This window comes from Panthera leo, chromosome C1 (assembly GCF_018350215.1).
Source record: "Panthera leo isolate Ple1 chromosome C1, P.leo_Ple1_pat1.1, whole genome shotgun sequence".
In the NCBI taxonomy this organism is placed as follows: Eukaryota; Metazoa; Chordata; class Mammalia; order Carnivora; family Felidae; genus Panthera; species Panthera leo.
In genome coordinates this window covers 75,766,670-75,787,282 of record NC_056686.1, presented here as the reverse complement: position 1 = coordinate 75,787,282, position 20,613 = coordinate 75,766,670, and the positions used below count along the sequence as shown (strand labels likewise).

Below are 20,613 nucleotides of genomic sequence, written 5' to 3'. Positions count from 1 at the left end.
TGATTCAAAGTTTTGTCTTGGATATTACATTTATTTTTGGAAGGTACTGTTGAGGATGTAGTATTATCATATTACACAGAATCCCCTTTATGAGGACAAAGGGAAGAAATTTTTCATGGTTTTTGGTACCAGGAAAAGGTGTATTTCTTCTGGAAATTTAATTTGCTTTTAATCTTGTGGACTGACAATTAGAGACAGTCACATTTTCCATCTGTACATTGTTAAAAAATTGAGAGGCAAACTGAAAATGAAATTAAGAAAACCATTTCATTCATATTAGCATCAACAAAACTAAATAGGAATAAATTTAACAAAGGAAATGTAAAACTTACACAGTACTTAAAAACTACAAAACAGGGGTCCCCGGCTGACTCAGTTGGAAGAACATGAGACTCTTGATCTCAGAGTTGTGAGTTTGAGCCCCATGTTATGTGTAGAGATTATATACATAAGAAGATAGGTAGATAGACATATAGGATGAACTTACCAAAAAAAAAAAAAAAAAACCACAAAACATTGTTGAAAAGAGGTTAAAGAAGATGGAAATAAATGGTTCAGAGATTAGAAGACTTAACGTTGTTAAAATGGTTGTACTCCCCAAACTGATCTACAGATTTAATGCAATCCCTATCAGAATTCTAACTGATTTCATTGCAAACATTGACAAGTTGATTCTAAAGCTCATAAGGAAGGGATCTAAAGTAGTGACAACAATCCTAAAAAGAAAAACAAAATAGAAAGACTCACCCTTCATGATTTCCAAACTTACTACAAAGCTATGATAATCAAGATACTGTGTTACTGGCACAAGGACAGACCTATAGATTAGCAGAACAGAATTGAGAGTCCAGAAATAAACTCATAAAACTCTGGTCAACTGGTTTTTAGCAAGGATGCCAAAATTATTCTGTTGGGAGAGAACAGTCTTTGCAACAAATGGTGCTGGGCAACTGGACAGCCACATGCAAACGCTAAAATACAAGACCTAAATGCAAGAACTGTAGCTAGAAAACTCTTCCAAGAAAACACAGGAGTATATCTTTATGACTTTGGAATTTGGCAAGGAATTCTTAGAACTGGGCAGCCAAAGAAAAATAGATAAATTAGACTTTATCAAAATTAAAAGCTTTTGTGCTTCCACACCCCTCTTCCCCCAACCTTTCTTTTAATGGAGGAAAGACGAAGAATATGGCAGATCTTACTCTAGACTCTCAATGTCTTCTATAACTTACCTGGACCTAATATTCAGGAAAATAGTGACTGTTGAGAATGAATTTGGGAAAATACAAAGACACAATTAGATGGTCAGAGTTTAGATTGTCTAAGCAGAATTAGGGACTTAGAAACTATTTCTGGTCTTCCAGAGAACACACATTCCTAGTTATTCAGTATTTTTATCTTAACGACATGTCTATGTCTAGTTCTTTTTCTCTTAAGTAAGTAATGCACTGCACCATCAGCGCAGAGCCTGACGCAGGGCTTGAACTCACAAACCATGAGATCATGACCTGAACCGAAATTAAGAGATGCTTAACCAACTGAGCCACACAGGTGCCCCACATAATATTTATTATTTGAATTTGCTTTTGTTGTCACATGTACAATAAAACACGGTGTTATCATTCTGTCATTGAAACTTTTTGAAATTAAGTTCTGTACTATTTTACCTTGTAAATTTTTACTTTCGATGTGTCATGTCTGTGATTTATATTGTTTATATCTGTCACTGAAGTTGGCATTTCCTGATTTTCAACTTTTAAAGAAATATTTTGAAGTAGCTTTGGCAGTTTGACCTCTTGTTTCTAAAGTGCTTTCAAAGAGATCATTTTTAATAAATACTAGTTAAGGGGCACATGGGTGGCTCAGTCAAATGAGCATCTGACCCTTGGTTTTGGCCCAGGGCATGGTCCCAAGGTCGTGGGATCAAGCCGCACATCAGGCTCTGAGCTGAGCATGGAGCCTGCTTGGGGTATTCATTCTTTCTTTCCTTTCTTTTTCCTTCCTTCTTCCTATCTATCGATATTTTCTCCCTCTCTCTCTCTCTCTCTCTCTGCCTTGCCCTCCCTCTCCCATTGCCCCTCTCCCCCACACACATGCTCTCTCTCACAAGAAAACAACAAAAACTAGGTGAGTAAATGAGCTAAATCCTTTTTTCAACATTGCATATAATTTTCTTAAAGCAAAAGTTTATTAAAATTCATCATCAATGATCAAAACAAACAGAATTAAATCAGAGTACCTGACAATAGCCTGACAGTATTTAATTTTATCCTTTTTGTTCTTATTGTCTAAGTTTTAAATTTTTGTTTCATGTAAAGGTTGACTGGGTTTTTTTGTGTTTTTTTTTTTAATATGAAATTTATTGTCAAATTGGTTTGCAAACAACACTCAGTGATCATCCCAACAGGTGCCCTCCTCAATGCCCATCACCCACTTTCCCCTCCCTCCCACTCCCCCATCAATAAAGGTTGAATGTTTAAGTCTGTGTTTTTATCTCTATAAGTGAGATAGAGATGACTAGAATATATAAAGAATATTTTCAACTCAATAAAAAGACAAATAGCCCAACTAATAAGTGAGCAGAACATCTAAACGTGCATTTTCCCAAGAAAGGTATATGAAGAGCCAATAAGCACGAGAAAAAATGCCCACCCATTAGTTATTAGGGAAATGTAAATCAAGACCACAATGAGATACCATTGCATACCACCTGGATGGTTTGAATCAAATAGATAACAAGCCATAGCAAGGATATAGAAAAATCAGAACTCTCATCTACTGCTAGTGGGAATGTAAAATGGTGCAGATGCTTTGGAAAACAGGTGGTTCCTCAAATGATTATACTATATGATCCAGCACTTCTCCTACATATATATCTAAGAGAAATGAAAACACATGCTCACACAAAAACTTATACACAGATGTTTACAGCACTATTCAAAGTACCCAAAAGGTAGATACAACCCAAATACCCATCAGTGAATGAATAAAGAAAATGTGATTTGTTCATACGGTGGAATATTTCCAGCCATAAAATGGAATGAAGTACTAATACCTGCTGTAACTTGAATGAACCCTGAAAAGATTATGCTAAGTGAAAGAAGCCCATTACAGAAGTCCACATTTTATACAATTTTTTTTTTCATATGTAAGTTTAGAATACAGGTATCTATAAAGATAGAAAGTAAGTTAGTAGTTGCTCTGGTCTGTGGGGTATGTTGGGGGTAATGACTAAAGGGTACCAGGTCTCTGCGAGGAGATGAAAATGTTCTCAAATAGATTAGTGATATTTGCACGTATCTGTGAATACACTAAAAACCAATGACTGGCACGCTTTAAATGGATGAATTACAAGGTGTGTGAATTATATCTCAATAAAGCTTTTTTTATTAAAAAAAAAGTTCAGAGCCAAATTACTGTTACTTATCTATGCTGTTTTATTTTTATTTTTTAACTTTGTAACATATCTCTACACGAAATCAAGTACACTTGACTAAACTAGATGACAGTCAAGGATGTACCTAAATAAAAGCTAACAAAAGGTCTTCTTCAGACTTCTTTGTGAAAACACATAACAGCAAAATAATATACACCAAATATTTTGTCTATTTTTACATGTACACTGAATTACTTTTTGTTTTTTTTATATTTATTTTTGCCTTGATGACTGAGAAGTGTTGAGTCTTTCCAAGTAAGGTGAAGTGTAAATCTTTCTATTTTGTTTCACTTTTTTAGGACTGTTTTCACTATTTTAGATCCCTTGCAACTCCTTATGAGCTTTAGAATCAACTTGTCAATTTTTGCAAAGAAGTCAGGTGGAATTCTAACAGGGATTGTGCTAATAAATCTGTAGATCAGTTTGGGGAATATAACCATCTTAACATTAAATCTTCTGATCTTTGAACCATTTATTTAGTTTTTCCATTTATTTAGATCTTCTTAAACTTCTTTCAACAATGTTTTGTAGGTTTTGAATACTGTTTTAAGTTTTATACTACTTTTGCTAAATTTACCTGAGTATTTAGTCTTCTTGATGCTAATATGAATGAAATGGTTTTCTTCATTTCATTTTCAGATTGGCTCTCAATTTTTTAACAATGTACAGATGGAAAATGTGACTGTCTCTAAGAGTCGTCAGTCCACAAAATTAAAAGCAAATTAAATTTCCAGAAGAAACACACCTTTTCCTGGTACCAAGAACCATGAAAAATTTCTTCCCTTTGTCCTCATAAAGGGGAATCTGTATAATGTGAGAATACTACATCCTCAGCAGTACCTTCCAACAACAAATATAACACCCAAGATAAAACTTTGAATCAAAATCATGTGAGAAGCCTTTTAACACATATAGACGATCTGACTCCATCCTAAATAAGGACTCAGGGAAGAGGGGTGGACCAGGGCATGTGCATTTTTAAAAAGTGTCTCTGGGGGGGCGCCTGGGTGGCGCAGTCGGTTAAGCGTCCGACTTCAGCCAGGTCACGATCTCGCGGTCTGTGAGTTCGAGCCCCGCGTCAGGCTCTGGGCTGATGGCTCGGAGCCTGGAGCCTGTTTCCGATTCTGTGTCTCCCTCTCTCTCTGCCCCTCCCCCGTTCATGCTCTGTCTCTCTCTGTCCCAAAAATAAATAAAAAACGTTGAAAAAAAAAAATTTTTAAAAAGTGTCTCTGGGTAATTTTGATGTGTATGAGTGATTAGTGACTACACTAGGTGATTCAATGGATCTAATTTCTACAGTTGAAACTACTATGCAGTTTGTCATATGAACATGAAAAAATTATCTAAAGCATTAATTTTTTTAAAAACTAGAAGTACCATAAGCCATAGCAATTATGTTTTCTCACTTACTGGGTGATTTGCTGAGGCTCATCTTCTCCACAGGCTTTGCTAGCTTGGGTTTCTTGATAAAGGTTCCACCAGGCTTATTAAATGGTTGCATCATTTTTCTCTTTATTCCTCTTGCAGCAGCAACTGTCACATTGGTGGGTTTGTTTTGATAGTCAACAACAATTCCAGGTCTATGAATGCTTCCAAAATCACTCATATGCTGCAAATTTGTGAAATCAAGAAATATTAGCATAATATCTAAAGATAAAGTATGAATTCACACAAATTTTACCTGTTATCTATCTAATAATTTTCACCTGAAAATTACCCAGAACTGAACTAAATTTTACATGTCCGCTCTGAATAAACACATGGAAAACCTTTGTAAATTATTACATGAACTCAAATCCAGTGAATTAGCATTTTTATTTCCAGTAAAACAAATATGGATATTTCCTACCTATTTTTTTAATTTTTACAATTCAAAATTGAGATCATAAACAGCAAATGTGCCTGTCAGAATATTACCACTTGTACAACTCTCTGACAACTCCTCTTCAGAGTTCCTAATTGATGTTTTCCCATGAAAAGACCTAAAAAGACATCTTTATTTCACTAAAACCTGGCTTAAAACTAAGATGCATAAAGAAGACCATATATGAAGTTTGAAGTAAAAAAGATCCAGAAATCATTTAGGATTTCTCCCTGTTGAAAAAGGGAATGAGAAGGCGAGATGGAACATTAGTATGAGATAGGAGAGTTAAAGCATAACCATGCATCAACTTCCAGGACACACTTCAGATAAAGAATTACATCTGACGTTCCATTCACATTCTTACCTAGAGAAACATATTCTGACCCAGAAGCCCAAGAAGCAAAAGTTTACAGACGAAGAGTCATGCAACCAAACGACTCTTGTGTCCCTTTCTCTTCTCTTATCATTAACAAAATCCACTACACCAAGAGGCTACATGTCCATAGAAATTTATTCTGCTAACCTTACTTTTAGAAGATAAAGACTGAGGAGTAATCTGAAGAGAAGGATCCAATGGGAATTGTACAAGTGAAGATTAAAAAAGAAAAGTCCTGTTGGTTCATCTACTTCATTAACAGGAGGAAAGAAAGAAAAGTCCATTCAGACTAGAATGGTGAACACAAAGTACAGGAATACCTGTTTTTCTATTGTGAAAACAAAATTGATATTTGAAGTCTCATTAAGAAAAAAATCATTTGCCTAAAGTAATAATACAGCATGAAAAGTGTTAAGTGTTTTCCAAATTTTCAAACTGGAATCGATTTTCAATTTCAAAACCCAAAGCCTACTAACCCCAACAATTTTCAATTAACCTATAGTCATTAATTATGGTGGAAGAGCAACGTATCAGTTGCTTACATTTATATATATGCTTAGGAATCCCTATCTAACCTAGTAAACTTGAATAGTTTAGTGTTTCCAGGTAACTTATAGAGTCACATTAGAAATATCTTCATTAATTATCCATTAAAGGTGCAATGCATTTTACATCAGTAAAGGGTAACTGTTATCAATGCAAAATTTCTACACAAAAAGGACACACTACACTGATGTACCAAAAGCCAATGAAGAGACAAAAACATGTGCCCTACTACATTTTTTATCAGAAGTACTTTCCTCTGCAAAGAGAATATTAAGAGTAACTGACTTAAGTAAACCATTTCTTACATTAAGGCAAAAATACAGAATCTTTCATATGACCAAACTATATAACTCCACAATCTACATACACTTACTAGTAAAATTTCATGTCAGTCAAGTTACCTAAGAACATAAGTCATTCTCTTTATACTATGTCCTGAAATAAAACACTTGAAGACTGGTATATTTACTCATGTAAGCAATAATTTACAAAAGATTACTTCCTAGGAAGGAGCCAGAGACATGTCTGTACAAGTAGGAGCTTATTTCTCAATAGTAAAAACTAGTGACACAAGGGAAAACGAAACACCCAGCAACAGGACATATTGCAAGAGAGTAAGTTAGTAATTATATTGACCACAAATCATTCTACAACCTATTAGACATATCAACTTCTTCACCATGTAAACATAGCTAAGCTACCCTCATCTATTATTACCGACTTTTAGTCCCTTGTGTTATATGTGAAATATGGAGCTCTGAAGAAATTCTATGTGCTAGAGTTAGCAGCAAAGTATAAACATTTTATCATACATTGCACCTTTAACCTACTCAAAAACTCCAAAGGGTTGGTTACCTTTTACAATAATCCAAGAACTGTCCCACCAGCAAAACTGCTAGTGTTTTACAAGGAAAAATGCAACTCCTTTTAACCCCTTTTAGACCAAAACCTAATATCCTCACCTTTTTAATAAAGGGAGATTTGGCAAAACTATGAACAATCATCTCACACTGCCACTTGTTTTCTGAAGTGCTGGAAAAACTTTTACAGGCAACCTAAAAATTATGCTTATGATTCAGCTTTTCTTCAAAATACACTGGGATGAACAGTGTTTATTCTAGTTGAAAACCGTGGTCTTGAAAGGGTTTAAAAGAGTGACTAGTGAAAAGAATCTGAAAAGATTCTGTTGTACTTACTCCTCGGCCTCGGCCTCTGCCTGTTGATGGTCCTCCAAAAGCATCATAGTTTCTGCTTCCAAACGTACTTTCAGGATAAGCAGGCGTTCCTCTCCCCCGAGAGCCTACAGGTGCAGGCTTCATATGGGGTGAAGAAAAACTGCTGTAGGAAGAGTAATTCTCTCTTCCTCTGTCCTCCATAAACCCAGGCCTCAATTTTGAACGGGAGTAAGGTGCTTCCCAGCTAGACCCGCCCTGGTTTCTACCTCCGAAAGAGTCAAGGCTATTCCGGTAGGAGCTCTCAAATCGACCACCATAACTACCTCCGAAGCGGCTTTGTTCGGGTTCATTAAAACCATAGCCAGATCTGTACAGATCTCGCCCACCCAGAGAAGACCTGGAGTCGTAAGACTCATAAGGTCCAAACCTGGAAAAGTTGCACAGTGAGGGAAAAAACAAAAGTAAGCTTACTAATGTTAGACAATTCAAAAGACAAATTATCAGATGACATTTATCAACTAAAATTCATTTATACCATACTGGTTTGCACAGTTCTACTTTTATTCACACCCTGATTAGGGCTGGGCAGTTCAACATGAGACCAGATAGAAAGCTATCTGAGTCAGTTTTTAAATATGAATTGAGTTAAGTAAACCTTAGCTTAAAAATCTGCTTTGTAGCAGCTTTTCTATTTTATTAAAAAGATTTGTCTGTCAGTATTTAAGCCCAGCCCTAGTCTTGGAAAAAGTCATTTGCTAAAGTTCACAAACTACTCAAACTTTCTTTGAATCCATCCCTAGTACTGGAAAATACCAAATATTTACAATATTTTGGCTTTCAATAGGGACATAAATTGAAGACTATACCAATATAGGCTATTTGTGACACAGAAGAGATCCTTTTTGCACCCCTAATAATCTATGTAACAAAACTGCTTATGTCTGTAGCAGTCAAAATTTGGAGAATTATCTCTGCTTACAAAATTTGATATCCTGCCCAACTTTGGATAAGGTCAATAATCAATCCTCAGTCACTTTCTACTTGTAGACTAGCAAATCTAACAAATCTAGAAGAATAAGCACATAAAATAGAACATAAAAGTAAAAGACCACGAACATATATCCTCTGCATATGAATTTTCAAGGCAGATGAAAAAGAGTACATTTTATATCTTCAATTATTTAAAAAATTATTTCCTGGTAGGAAATTATCACATAAAACTACTCTAAAAAAGGGAGCACACCGTCTCCTCAAGGTTTTAATAGAGTCAACAGAAGAAACAAATCATCTTACTTCTCACAAATCCAAAGCATGGATTACAAAAGTTGCTTCATAGCTTACAACATAGTTTTATAAAGGCCCACAATTACACATGAGATAAACGATAACATCTACATAGTTTATCCACATCACATTTACAATGCAATAGGGCAGTAACGGATATATTAAAACAGTTAAATGTGTTACATTACTTCAATTATTTACAGATCACTAAATAGAATGTACTATTTATTTCTGAATCCTGGTAACCGTATAAAAATTATTCCTCTTTCCAGCTCTTTTTAAAACATCTATCACATAAGCAAAATTGTTCTATCTGTTCATTTTCTTGATTTTCCTCTACTATTAAACCATAGTGGCACATTTGAAGCAGAAAGAAGGAAAGTAAAGCATCGTTCAGTCCATCCTTAAGGAATCCGGATCCTTCATTTTATGAAGAAGGAGGATAGTTTCAAATGTTACCTAACTAGTTATACTTAGTAGAAATATCTGTGCCTTAAAAGGTATACGCTCTTTGCCTGAAATGTGGTCAACCCTAAGGCCTGAGTAGTTCAACTAGTGTTAAGCTTTACACAGTATCAACAGTAAAATATAAAAATAATCTAAACTCTAGTGCATTAAAATAAGCAAAGGTATAGTATTCATGGCTTTAATACAATGCTCCTAGCTTAGAGCACAAGTGTTTTTGGTCTAAGTAGTATCTGCCAATAAATAACCTCGATATGGACTTAAAGAACATTTTATTATTACAATTTGCTCCTACAACTTACTCTAAAATTAAAATTAAAAGAATAACTACCTTAAATGTTTCTCAGAAAACTGAATGTTGCTAGACTGGTTCAGTTAAACCCATTCCAGTCAAAGACTGCTTTGCTGCTTTACAGAACACCCCACATCAGAAAAGACACTTTTAAAAATCATAAAGAAAAAGGTTCACAGATAATATTTCCAATAACATTTTTATATCATTTGTTCAGAACATTCTGACTGATGAGGAGTTAAAAGGAAGTAAAAAAAAAAAAAAAAAAAAGAGTTCACTACTAAAGACAGAAAAGCTTACTCTATTATAGTGAAATGAAAATAGCTACTTGAAGTTTTCCTAAAATAATGTCTGCCAGTAATCCTGAGGTAATTTTTATAACCATTAATTAACACCTCTAAACATTTAAAGTGATTATTCAATACCAAATAGTGAAATTCAAGCATCATAACATGCCTAAGGAATACTTAAATTAAAATATCCAGAATCTTATAGTCATCTAATCATTTGGCCAAGTGATTAAGCAATTTACCTGCTACCCCCACCACCACCACTGTGATTGTCCATGCCATATGACTGGTTTAGGTAGGAGTCCATGGATCTTTGACCCCCATAGGATCCATGGCCATAGTCACGGTCCATCCCTATAAAGAGTTTAAAAAGAAAAAAATTAAATGATGCTCACCTTTACTGGCACTCAAAAGAAGAATTTTTAGATAAATATCCTTGAATGTCAGACCTCCATAAGATCCGGGGCCATAATCACGATCCATTCCTAAAACAGAGTCAGTAACAAAAGGTCAGTAAGATATACCACCCTCTTCAGGAATCTTTGCATAAAACACAAGATATTCGTATCAATGATGTGAGATAATAAGTCATCATTAACATTTAAGCTAAACTCACAGTAGACGTGGAAGGAAAAAACCTCACAAATGATAATCTACTGAATAATCAGATTTGCTAATAAAACCTATTTTTCAAAAAAACATTGTCAACTAAGAAAGTTCTATATTAGAATTATTTTTAATTTAATCAACATCTATTTGACTAGGGTGCTACTTTAAGGTTCTATATTAGCTTATTACATAGTATATAATAATAATTCCTACTCTCAAAAAAAATCATTTATTAATGTCAAGAAGAAAAACTTTGTTGTAAGTATACTTTTTTGCATCTAGCTGCTCTCAAAAGATCTAAAAACTCAGAAGCAGCCACATTTTCAATTAGCCTAATTTAAATTTGTTCATATACTAACCGAAATAGACATTTTTAAAAAGTAAAAATCATGGAGTAGGGGACCAACCTGTGGTATTACACCTATAAATAACAACTCAACAAATATTTAAATCCTCAAATACTCTGAATAGGGAATGAATGTGAACTCTAGCAATACAAAACACACACAAAACAAATTCTAATACATTAAGGGTATTAAGTATGTCTTATTACACTGCAATTCCATTTATATCCCAACCTCTGATGTAAAAAATACAACGAAAGAGGTAATAAAATAAATTTACTATGATTATAAAAATGATATTTTTAAATCATTTAGAATGTGTCCTATAAAGTCCTTTAAAATCCTTTATTGTCACCCTCCTCAAATTTTATACACTAATAAATACAACAATATACAAAGAGCAAATACCTTAATTTATATTTTTTAAAACACTAAATTTTAATTACAACCACTTAAATATTTCTGGTCCTAATAATAATGACAACAGCAACAACTTCACAAAAATATCACTCAGAATCTTGCGACCTTAAAGCTGGAAGCAACCTAAATGATAAAATTCAATCTTCTTGCTTTATAGATTAGGGAACTACAGTCCAAAGAGATGACATTATTTTCTCAAAGTCCAATATGTATCCACCCTTCTAGCTTTATGCTGTTGCTTCTATGTGAAACACTCTCAGCTAACACCCCAAATATCTGCTTCTTAAAATATTCTCACTTTTAAGGGTGCCTGGGTGGCTCAGTCAGTTAAGTGACCGACTTCGGCTCATGTTATGATCTCACGGTTTGTGGGTTCAAGCCCATTGTCGAGCTCTGTGCTGAACACTTGCTCTGAGCCTGGGACCTGCTTCAGATTCTGTGTCTCCTTCTCTCTCTGCCCCTCCCCCGCTTGTGCTCTGTCTCACTCTGTCTCTCAAAAATAAATAAATATAATAAAAAACAATTTTTTTTTAAATCTTCTCATCTTTTAAAAGTCCATTTCAAATACTAACCCTTTTAAGATCAAATTTAATGATACCATCTCAGTTGATTATCATCTCTTTCTTCTAAATACCTAAAAGTCTATAGCTCTTATATGGAGCTTAGGATACTCTGCCTTATGTTCTGCTATTTGTGGCCTCATCCTAAATGTACACTCATCTTGTGGGCAGGGTCTGACTTCTACTAATTTTGTATATACCCCAGAACCATTGTTCTCAAAGAATAGTCTCTTCACCACTGCGAGTTGCTAGGACCTTTTCAGGGATCCACAAGATCAAACTATTTTCATAAATAACACTGCAACATTATTTGCCTTTTTCACAGTGCTGACATTTGCACTGAAGACGCAAAAGCACTGGTGGGTAAAAGTGCAGGTCCCACACCACAAATCAAGGCAATGGCACCAAAGGATATTAGCAGTCATTGTAGTCCTTAATACTGCACACTTGCAGTAAAAAAATAATAAAAAGGGCCATCTCTACTTAAAAATGTCCTTGATGAAACAGTTAAGAATTATCAATTTTATTAAACCATGACTTTTGAGTACAATTTCTTTCTGGTAGTGTCTGTAGCACAAAAAGCAATTTTGCTGCATACCAAAGTATCACGGTTTTTGCCAGGAAAAGCCATTGTGCAAGTGCTTGGTTGTGAAATGAAATTAGCCACTTTTACAAAGAATACTATTTTTACTAGACAGACAGACTGAGCATTTGGCATTTTCTCAAAAATGAACAAAGCAAAACTGTCACTTAAAGGAAAACAACTAACAGCATTTGCTGCCAATGATAAAACTTGAGCTTTTCAGTGAAATTTAGAATTACATAAAACTTGTAAGTACCAATAAGCATAACAGAACACAAAAAGTTTATTAATACATTTTTTATACTAAGACTTCAAATGGGGCGCATTATTCACATTTATAGCTCATCTAAATTCCAACTGTCCACATTCAAGTGTGCAGTCACATGCAGCTAATGGCTACCATATTAGACAACACAATTCTAGATTAATAAAATAGTCATTTATCTTTTTTTTTTTTTTTGAGAGAGAGAGAGAGCACAAGTGGGGGAGAAGGGTATTGGGGTGGGGGGAGAATGTTAAGTGGGCTCCACACTCAGCACAGAGCCCGATGTCAATTATCTGTCTTTAGAGTTGGTAATTTATTCTTATATTATCTCAGAGGACAATTTTGAAATTAAAATAAAAATTTCAAAATAAAAAGCCTTCCTCTAAGCCTCATATTAAAAAATAATCTTAGAGCTAAGTTCAGTTAGATAAACAAAGCAAAAAGTTTCATATTGTTATTTCTGCGAGTTTCAATTTTGAGCTCGCAGAGGCTGCCTTCAGATACTAAATCTTTTAGTTTTTTATTCTGTGTTTTTATTTCACTATGGAGTCATAAATTACTACTATTGAACACCCACCTTATGCCAGGCACTGTAGAGTACACAAAAATTAAGAAAACTACATAGCAATGATTTTGGCTTATTATTCATAGTATAGTACTATTCAGTTAATTAAAAAGGAAAAAAGGAAAAGTCTTTATACTGTATGTAATCAGTATGATTATAGGGATATAGATTCTATAAGATGACTGCTTCTATATAAACAACATTCTTCCAGGTTACCAAATGAACTTAGAAATCACTTTAAAAATAAAACTGGAACAGGGCGCCTGGGTGGTTCAGTCGGTTAAGCCTCCGACTTCAGCTCAGGTCACGATCTCGCGCTCCGTGAGTTCGAGCCCCGCGTCAGGCTCTGTGCTGCCGGCTCAAAGCCTGGAGTCTGCTTCAGATTCTATGTCTCCCTCTCTCTCTGCACCTCCCCCGCTCACACTCTGTCTCTCTCTCTCTCTCAAAAATAAACATCAAAATATTTTTTAAATAAATGAATAAAACTAGAAGAATATAGCATATCTTTATTATTATTATAAAATGAAAGTAATTCACTCAAAAACCGACCTCATGTTTTAAATCAAATCTATTCTATTGCTTTGATCACTCTATAAGTTCAACAAATGTTAAAACTCAGTTACAATTAAATCATAAGGAAGGAGCTGAGGAGTAACAGGAAAAAACAACCGACTTATCAAAATAATTAACAAGCTGTGTCACACCAACTCTTGAAATAGGACCTCTGTTCACCACCTCCATACTACTAGCATTTTGATACAGGCCACCAGCATCTCAAATCTACATTACTACAACAGCCTCCTAACTAGTTTTCTGCTTTCACTTTTGCTTCCTTTCTGTTTATTCTGAAGAAAACAGCCAGAATAAATCTGTTAAAATGTGAATTTAAATCATGTTCAGGGTACTTGGCTGGCTCAGTTGGAAGAGCATGCCAACTTTTGATCTCGGGGTCATGAGTTCAAGCCCCACACTGGCTGTGGAGATTACTTAAATAAATAAACTTAAATAAAGTTCAATGCTCAGTAACTTCCAATGGCTTCCCATTTTGCCTGAAGTAAAAGCCAAACCCTTAAATAATCCGTAAGGCCCTATACCAGTGGCTTTGAACCAAGGACAATTTTGCCTTCCAGAGGACATTTGACAATCTCTGAAAGCACTTTTGGTTTTCACAACCAAAGGGCAGGTGCTGCTCACATCTAGTGCACAGAGGCCAAAGATGCTGCTGAACAGTCTACAATGCACAAGACATCCCCCCACAAAGAATTATCTAGTCCAAAATGTCAACACTTGTAGGGCACCTGGGTGGCTCACTTGGTTCAGTGTCCGACTCTTGATTTTGGCTCAGGTCATGATCTCACGGTTTGTGGGATTGAGCCCCACATCAGGCTCTGTGCTGACAGCGTGGAGCCTGCTTGGGATTCTCTCCCTCTTTCTCTGCCCCTTTCCCAGCTCATGCTCGCTCACTCGCTTGCTCTCAAAATAAATAAATAAACATTAAAAAAGAAGTCAACTGCTATATCTGACAAATACTGCCCTGTATGATTTACCTATCACTTCTTAACTTCATCATCTACCATTCCTCCCGTTATCGCTCTACTCTAGGTATACTAGACCCTCAGCTGTTCCTAGAACACAGTATGCACACACCCATTTTTGCACCTGCTGCTCCCTCTGCCTGGAATGCTCTTTCTCTGTATCTGCACTGCTCAATCCCTCCACTCTTTCAGGTCTTCATTTTCTATTGTCTCTTAGATATAAACAAGTTATCTTTGATTTTCAATGCCTTTGGCTACACCTCACCACTCTAACTCTGTCTTAAGACTGCTCAGCAAAAATCATCAGCTCTAGTCAAAACATTTTTCTTAAGTCTCTCTGAAGCACAATGTACTCAGCTGTACCTTTATTCCTGCTTTCCTCTATCTGGAATGCTCTCCTTTTTTTCTCTGCTGTTTATATAAAAAGAGTTATTGTGAGGCAGGAAGGAAACATGGAATCATTGAAAATACAACTTCCTTCCAGGAAACGGTGTGGAGGAACTTTGGAACTTGACATATTTTCCAGTACCTTCTACTTCATTTCAGTCGCTGGAAAAGACAATGCTAACAATGAATTGTATTGTTGGCTTCATTTGGCTTCGTATTTGCTAAAGCCTACAGCATTCTCCCTTTAGATAGCCATGGCTTGCATCCGCACCTTCTCAAATCTGTGCTCAAAGGTCACCTTAGCAAGTCCTTCCCCAACACACACACACACCACCACCACCACCACCACTGCCAACATCCTCTGTGGCCTTTTTCTTCTAAGCAATTGTTACCATCTAATATACAATATGTGTTACTTCTTTATCTTGCTTATTCTCCAATTCATCCCACTAGATTGTACTCCCTACAAGGGCAAGGATATTTTCCATTTTGCTCATTGCTATATTGCCAGTTCCTAGAATAGTATCTAATACACAGCAGTCACTCAAGAAATATTTGTTAAATGAATAAAGTCAAATTACATCTCTGAAATTAAGTTCCTCATGTATGAAGTGTAGATAACCTAGACCTCAAAGTGTTGTCAAATAATGATCTTTAACCAGCAATGCATTCCAAAATCATTCACAGCACTTTTTCATCACATGCACAACTAGGGATCCCTTATTTAAAACTAAGATTCAAGAGGACTAGAGTATGACCTAAACAAACACACTTTGGAAAAGCTCCCCAGGGGAATCTAACAATCACCCTCAGATGAAAACCACTGTTGGAACTAAAATTAAGAGAAAAAATAAAATTCACAACATTGGTAAAACATTAATCCAAAAGGATATATGCACCCCATGTTCGCTGCAGCTTTATTTATAATAGGAGAGGTATGAAAACAACTTAAGTGTCCACTAAAGGATGAATGGATAAAAAAGATGGGGTTCACATATACGAGGAACAGGACTCAGCCATAAAAAGGAATGAAATCTTGCCATTTGCAACAACATGGATGGACCCTGAGGGCATTATGCTAAGTGAAATAAGTTACAAAGCAAGACAAATACTGTTATGTGGAATCTAAACAAAACAAAACAAAACAAAAAAGCCAAGCTCATAGATACAGAGAACAGGTTAGTGGTTTCTAGAGGGGAGAGTGCAGGTGGGCAAAGGGAATCAAAAGGTACAAAAGTCCAGTTATAAAAAAATAAGTCATGAGGAGAAAAAATAAGTCACAGGATATAATGTATAGCATGATGACTTAACTGTTAAGAGATTAAATCTTAAAAGTTCTCATTATAAGAAAAAAATTTAATTATATATGGTGATGGATGGTAACTAGAATTATTGCAGTAATCATTTTCCCAGTGAAATCATTTCCTACAGTGAATCATCATGCTGTACCCCTGAAATTAATGTAATGTTGTATGTCAATTATACTTCAATAAAAAATAAAGTGCATCTCTTAAGCAAAAAGTCACCACTGTGATAGAAATTGCTAAAGTTCTTTTTGCATCACTATACATTAAGAAAATAAACTTCCGGCCTGGTATGACTCTACATGTCAAAGTCCTACATTTAGACATTGAATCCAAATCTCTGGTAAACACTACTAGAAATTGAAGCCTTTTATCATTCCAAATGTCTCTCTTTGGTGAACGTATTAGTCCTACTCACTCCAGTTTAAAATCTTGGACTCGTTTTTATTCATCCTTCTCAATTTTCTACTCATTACTAGTCAGTCAGCCTGCAAGTTCTGTTAATTTTCTCTAGAAACATCTTACTATTTTCAAAATTACTAGTCTTCTCCCAAGTTCAGGATCTTTAAATCCTAACACCTAAATTTATTAAATGGCTTTTTAGCTTATTTTCCAGTTTTTTCTTTTCTTTTCCTTTTTTAAGATTTTATTTTTAAGAAATCTCTACATCCAGCATGGGGCTTGAACTTACAACCCCAAGAGCAAGAGTCACATACTCTTCCAACTGAGCCAGCCAGGCACTCCTCTAAGTTTCCAGTTTTCAATCTACCTAAATGTGGATACAAATTAAAGTTCCTCTGGTAGTTTTATTATGACATTCTCCTGTTCAAAACTGTGTTCTTCAAGGGCAACTAGCTGGATCAGTTAGTAGAGCGTGCAACTCTTGATCTTGGGGTTGTAAGTTTGAGCCCCAGGTTGGGTGTAGTGATTAGTCAAAAATACATTAAGAAAACAACAACAACAGCAACAACAACAACCAGAGGCATGTGGATAGCTCAGTCAGTGAAGCATCCAACTCTTGATTTCAGCTCAGGTCACAATCTCAGTTTGTGAGATCAAGCCCTGCAAACAGCTCTGGGCTGACAATTCAGAGCCTGCTTGGGATTCTGTCTCTCCCTCTCTCTCTGCCCTTCTCCTGCTCATGCTCTCTCAAAATAAATAAACTTAAAAAAAAAAAAAAAGGTATTCTTCAGCACTCAATATATACTACTTCCTACACATAGCCCACATCAAATACAAAGTTTCTCTAAATTCTTAAAGATGATACACAGAAATTAATTGGACAGCAATTATTCTCATAAAATGGCACATGGTTTTATTTAGTACACCTGCTTCAGTTTTATTTTGTGAATATATTATATTCTGTACACAGCTGAATTTTCCTTTTCTCTGGCAATCAATATGTGTACTTCCACTCTATGGGGGTCCTTTTTTACCTCACTGAATTCTTCCACGTTCTTTTTTGTGTTATCATCCTGTCTGGCAGAACTTTAATAACTATCAAAATAACATCCAACTGTACTCTGCCTACCTCTTATGATTTTATCTAGCTCTGTAGTCACAACTCTAACGTCATGCTTAAGTCAATGAACAATCAGGCTTAGGGACTCCTGGGTGGCTCAGTCGGTTGGGTGTCCAACTTCAGCTCAGGTCAAGATATCACAGTTCATGGGTTTGAGTCCCACAATGGGCTCTGTGCTGACAGCTCGGAGCCTGGAGCCTGCTTCATATTCTGTGTCTCCCTCTCTCTCTGCCCCTCCCCTGCTCATGCTCTGTCTCCCTCTCTCAAAAAGTAAACATTAAAAAAATATTTAAAAAAAATAAAATAAACAATCAGGCTTCTTCATGTGCTCCTCTAGACAGCTCTTTATACACAAACACATTTAGACACTAAAGCAAATGACCTCAAAAACAAGGTCAAAATGTATTACAATAGAAGCGATATAAAACCAAGACAATAATCCACTTAATCTACATTATTCAATACCAAAGCTTCTCAGTCAGCAAAAAGAACTCGACCAGTTTCTTGTAACTCATCACTCAGAATGTAGTCAAGGCCTTTTGGAATAAAGTAAAGGAATCATAATTCTAACAAAAGAGTCAAACTATACGGAATAGCCCTGACTTTTTCTGATTCCCAAATTCCTTAATTCAAAAACTATACATAGTGTGACACATTAACACTGAGCAGTGATACATTAAGAGACAAAACAATGACTGAAACAAGGTAGAACTGGCTTTTTACATTGTTACTTTATGTGCATGTAGAGAAAAACTGAAATGCATTCCTTTAACATTATTTAAGAGCAAACAAAAGAGGATACTCACCATTAAAGCCCTGATAAGTATTTCTGCAAGCAGAGTGTGTATAATCTATGAAGACACATTTAACAGAAAGAAATTAGTGCAATATTAGCGAAAGTCTGAAATTACATACTCATCTATTCAAATCAAACACAATTTCTTAAAATGTCATTAACTCTATTATCTACAAAAATGGAGTGTAAATAATTACAAACATTTAATATGGAAAAACATGTATCTCTCTTCATTATCTCCCCAAGAGGCAAATCATCCAAATTACTAAAATGTAAAAATTCGCTTTAACACCTGATATACAATAATTGCCAAAAAAGGGAATCCAGTACTGATTTATACAGGGAAACAAAAGGAAGGCAGATAGATTAAATTATGTATCAAATATTGCAAAAAGGGCCATGTGAGAATTGATTGTATGTAATATGTAATTGTTTCAAAGTTAAATATATTTCTTTTACCTACTCGCTCTCTAAAGTTTTCAAGATCTTATTTGAGAATGCATATACACAAACATATATGTTTGCCTTCACTGTATCTCTCCAGGATGTGACATCACCAAAAACCATATTGGCAATTTCCGTTAAAACGGATTTGGCAATTGTTAAGTCCTTTAATTAATTTTACTAATAAATACTAAAAGAAAGAAAGCTGATACAGTGATCCCTTGAATGCAACAGAATCCAGCTACGCTGCATAGGATTAGATTCAGATGTATTGTTAGTCAAATTCCACTCCCAAATATAGCAGTAAAGGAGAAAAGGAAGCAAGAGAGAGGAGGAGTGTTTACTCACTGACACTGTTTATAATTTTATTACTAACGCTGGAGTTGTAGGCACATGGTGACAATTAAAAGTAAGCAAACTAAGTTTTATTGTTTTTCAACTCTCTACAGAAAATGGATTCCCTTGGTGGGGGGGGGGCGGGGGGGGGGGGGAAACCACTCCCATTGTTCCCTCCCCCCACCTGGGTAGATTCTGCTGTACCCTGAGTGTTGGTACTATCATCAAACTTTGGTATGAAAACATAGCAATATATTTTTAACTTTCATTCCCAGCTTCGCTACTTCAAATAAACATAGTTTTAAGGTATCTGTATCCAAATGAGTCAAAGTCCAACCAAAACAAACAAAAACACCGGAGTGTGCTACTCTTAACAGCTGGACTTCCTATTTCAAACTAATTGAAAAGGCTCCACCAAAGGGTTATCCCAGGGGCGCCTGGGGGGCTTAGCTGGTTAAGAGCCCTACTCTTGATTTCGGCTCAGGTCACGATGTCAGGCTTCGTGAGATCAAGCCCCACATCTGGCGCTGCACCGACAGCTTGGGATTTTCTCTCTCTCTCTCTCAAAATAAACAAATAAACTTTTTTAAACATGGGTTCTTTCAGCCCCCTTTCATATACTTAGATTTGGCAGCTTTAATTCTTTCTGGCATGAAATCAAATCAAAGATCAAAAGATCGTCTAGTCAGACTCATGCTGAGATCACAGTACATTCAATGTTTAATATAATTGTTTCGGTTGGGTGAGGGGCTTACAACTAGTTAGCGAGCCGGTTTTAATTAGACACGTCTGGTTACTCAGGATTAAGACCACTTTAATCACTGAAACCCTTTTCCACGTCTCCCTAACGCTGTCGTTAACCGACTCATTTTATCTTGACACCAATTCCTATAAAAAAGTTGGGCAAGATTGGAAGACAAGGTGAAAACCAAATTAATTTTACTCTGGGAGCCTGTGAAAATGGTTTAAAGAACTAGCGTGAGAGACAGCTGAAAGGTATTGCTGGAATACGGTTTCTTTAAACGTTAAGTCCAACGCAGGCGGCTGGGCACAGAGCTGAATTTGAAGGGCATGTGATGCCGTGCCAGAATTCTAACTTAAGTCCCATCCATACACAATCCAGAGGAAAAAATGCTTAGGTTCACGCAGCTATTTGAAATTAGGGATTAACGACCAGGTAATTTTGGTGGATAAACAGCCCAGTTTGCTAACCAG

At 35.7% G+C, this 20,613-nt stretch overlaps 1 protein-coding gene across 5 annotated transcripts in view; it reads right to left on the bottom strand.

The window, feature by feature from the left end:
* ZNF326 (zinc finger protein 326) overlaps positions 1 to 20,613 on the bottom strand; it is a 35,147-nt gene that overhangs the window by 13,791 nt on the left and 743 nt on the right. The window contains exons 2-6 of one of the 5 annotated variants that reach the window (XM_042952729.1): positions 18,629 to 18,673; positions 10,178 to 10,213; positions 9,971 to 10,082; positions 7,419 to 7,824; positions 4,847 to 5,045 (exon numbers count right to left, since the gene is read on the bottom strand). In XM_042952729.1, coding sequence (XP_042808663.1) covers positions 4,847 to 5,045; positions 7,419 to 7,824; positions 9,971 to 10,082; positions 10,178 to 10,213; positions 18,629 to 18,673 — 798 coding nt within the window. Of the gene's footprint in view, positions 1 to 4,846; positions 5,046 to 7,418; positions 7,825 to 9,970; positions 10,083 to 10,123; positions 10,214 to 18,628; positions 18,674 to 20,613 lie in introns of those variants that run through there. The other 4 variants (XM_042952730.1, XM_042952731.1, XM_042952732.1 and 1 more) reach the window with 4 other exon arrangements.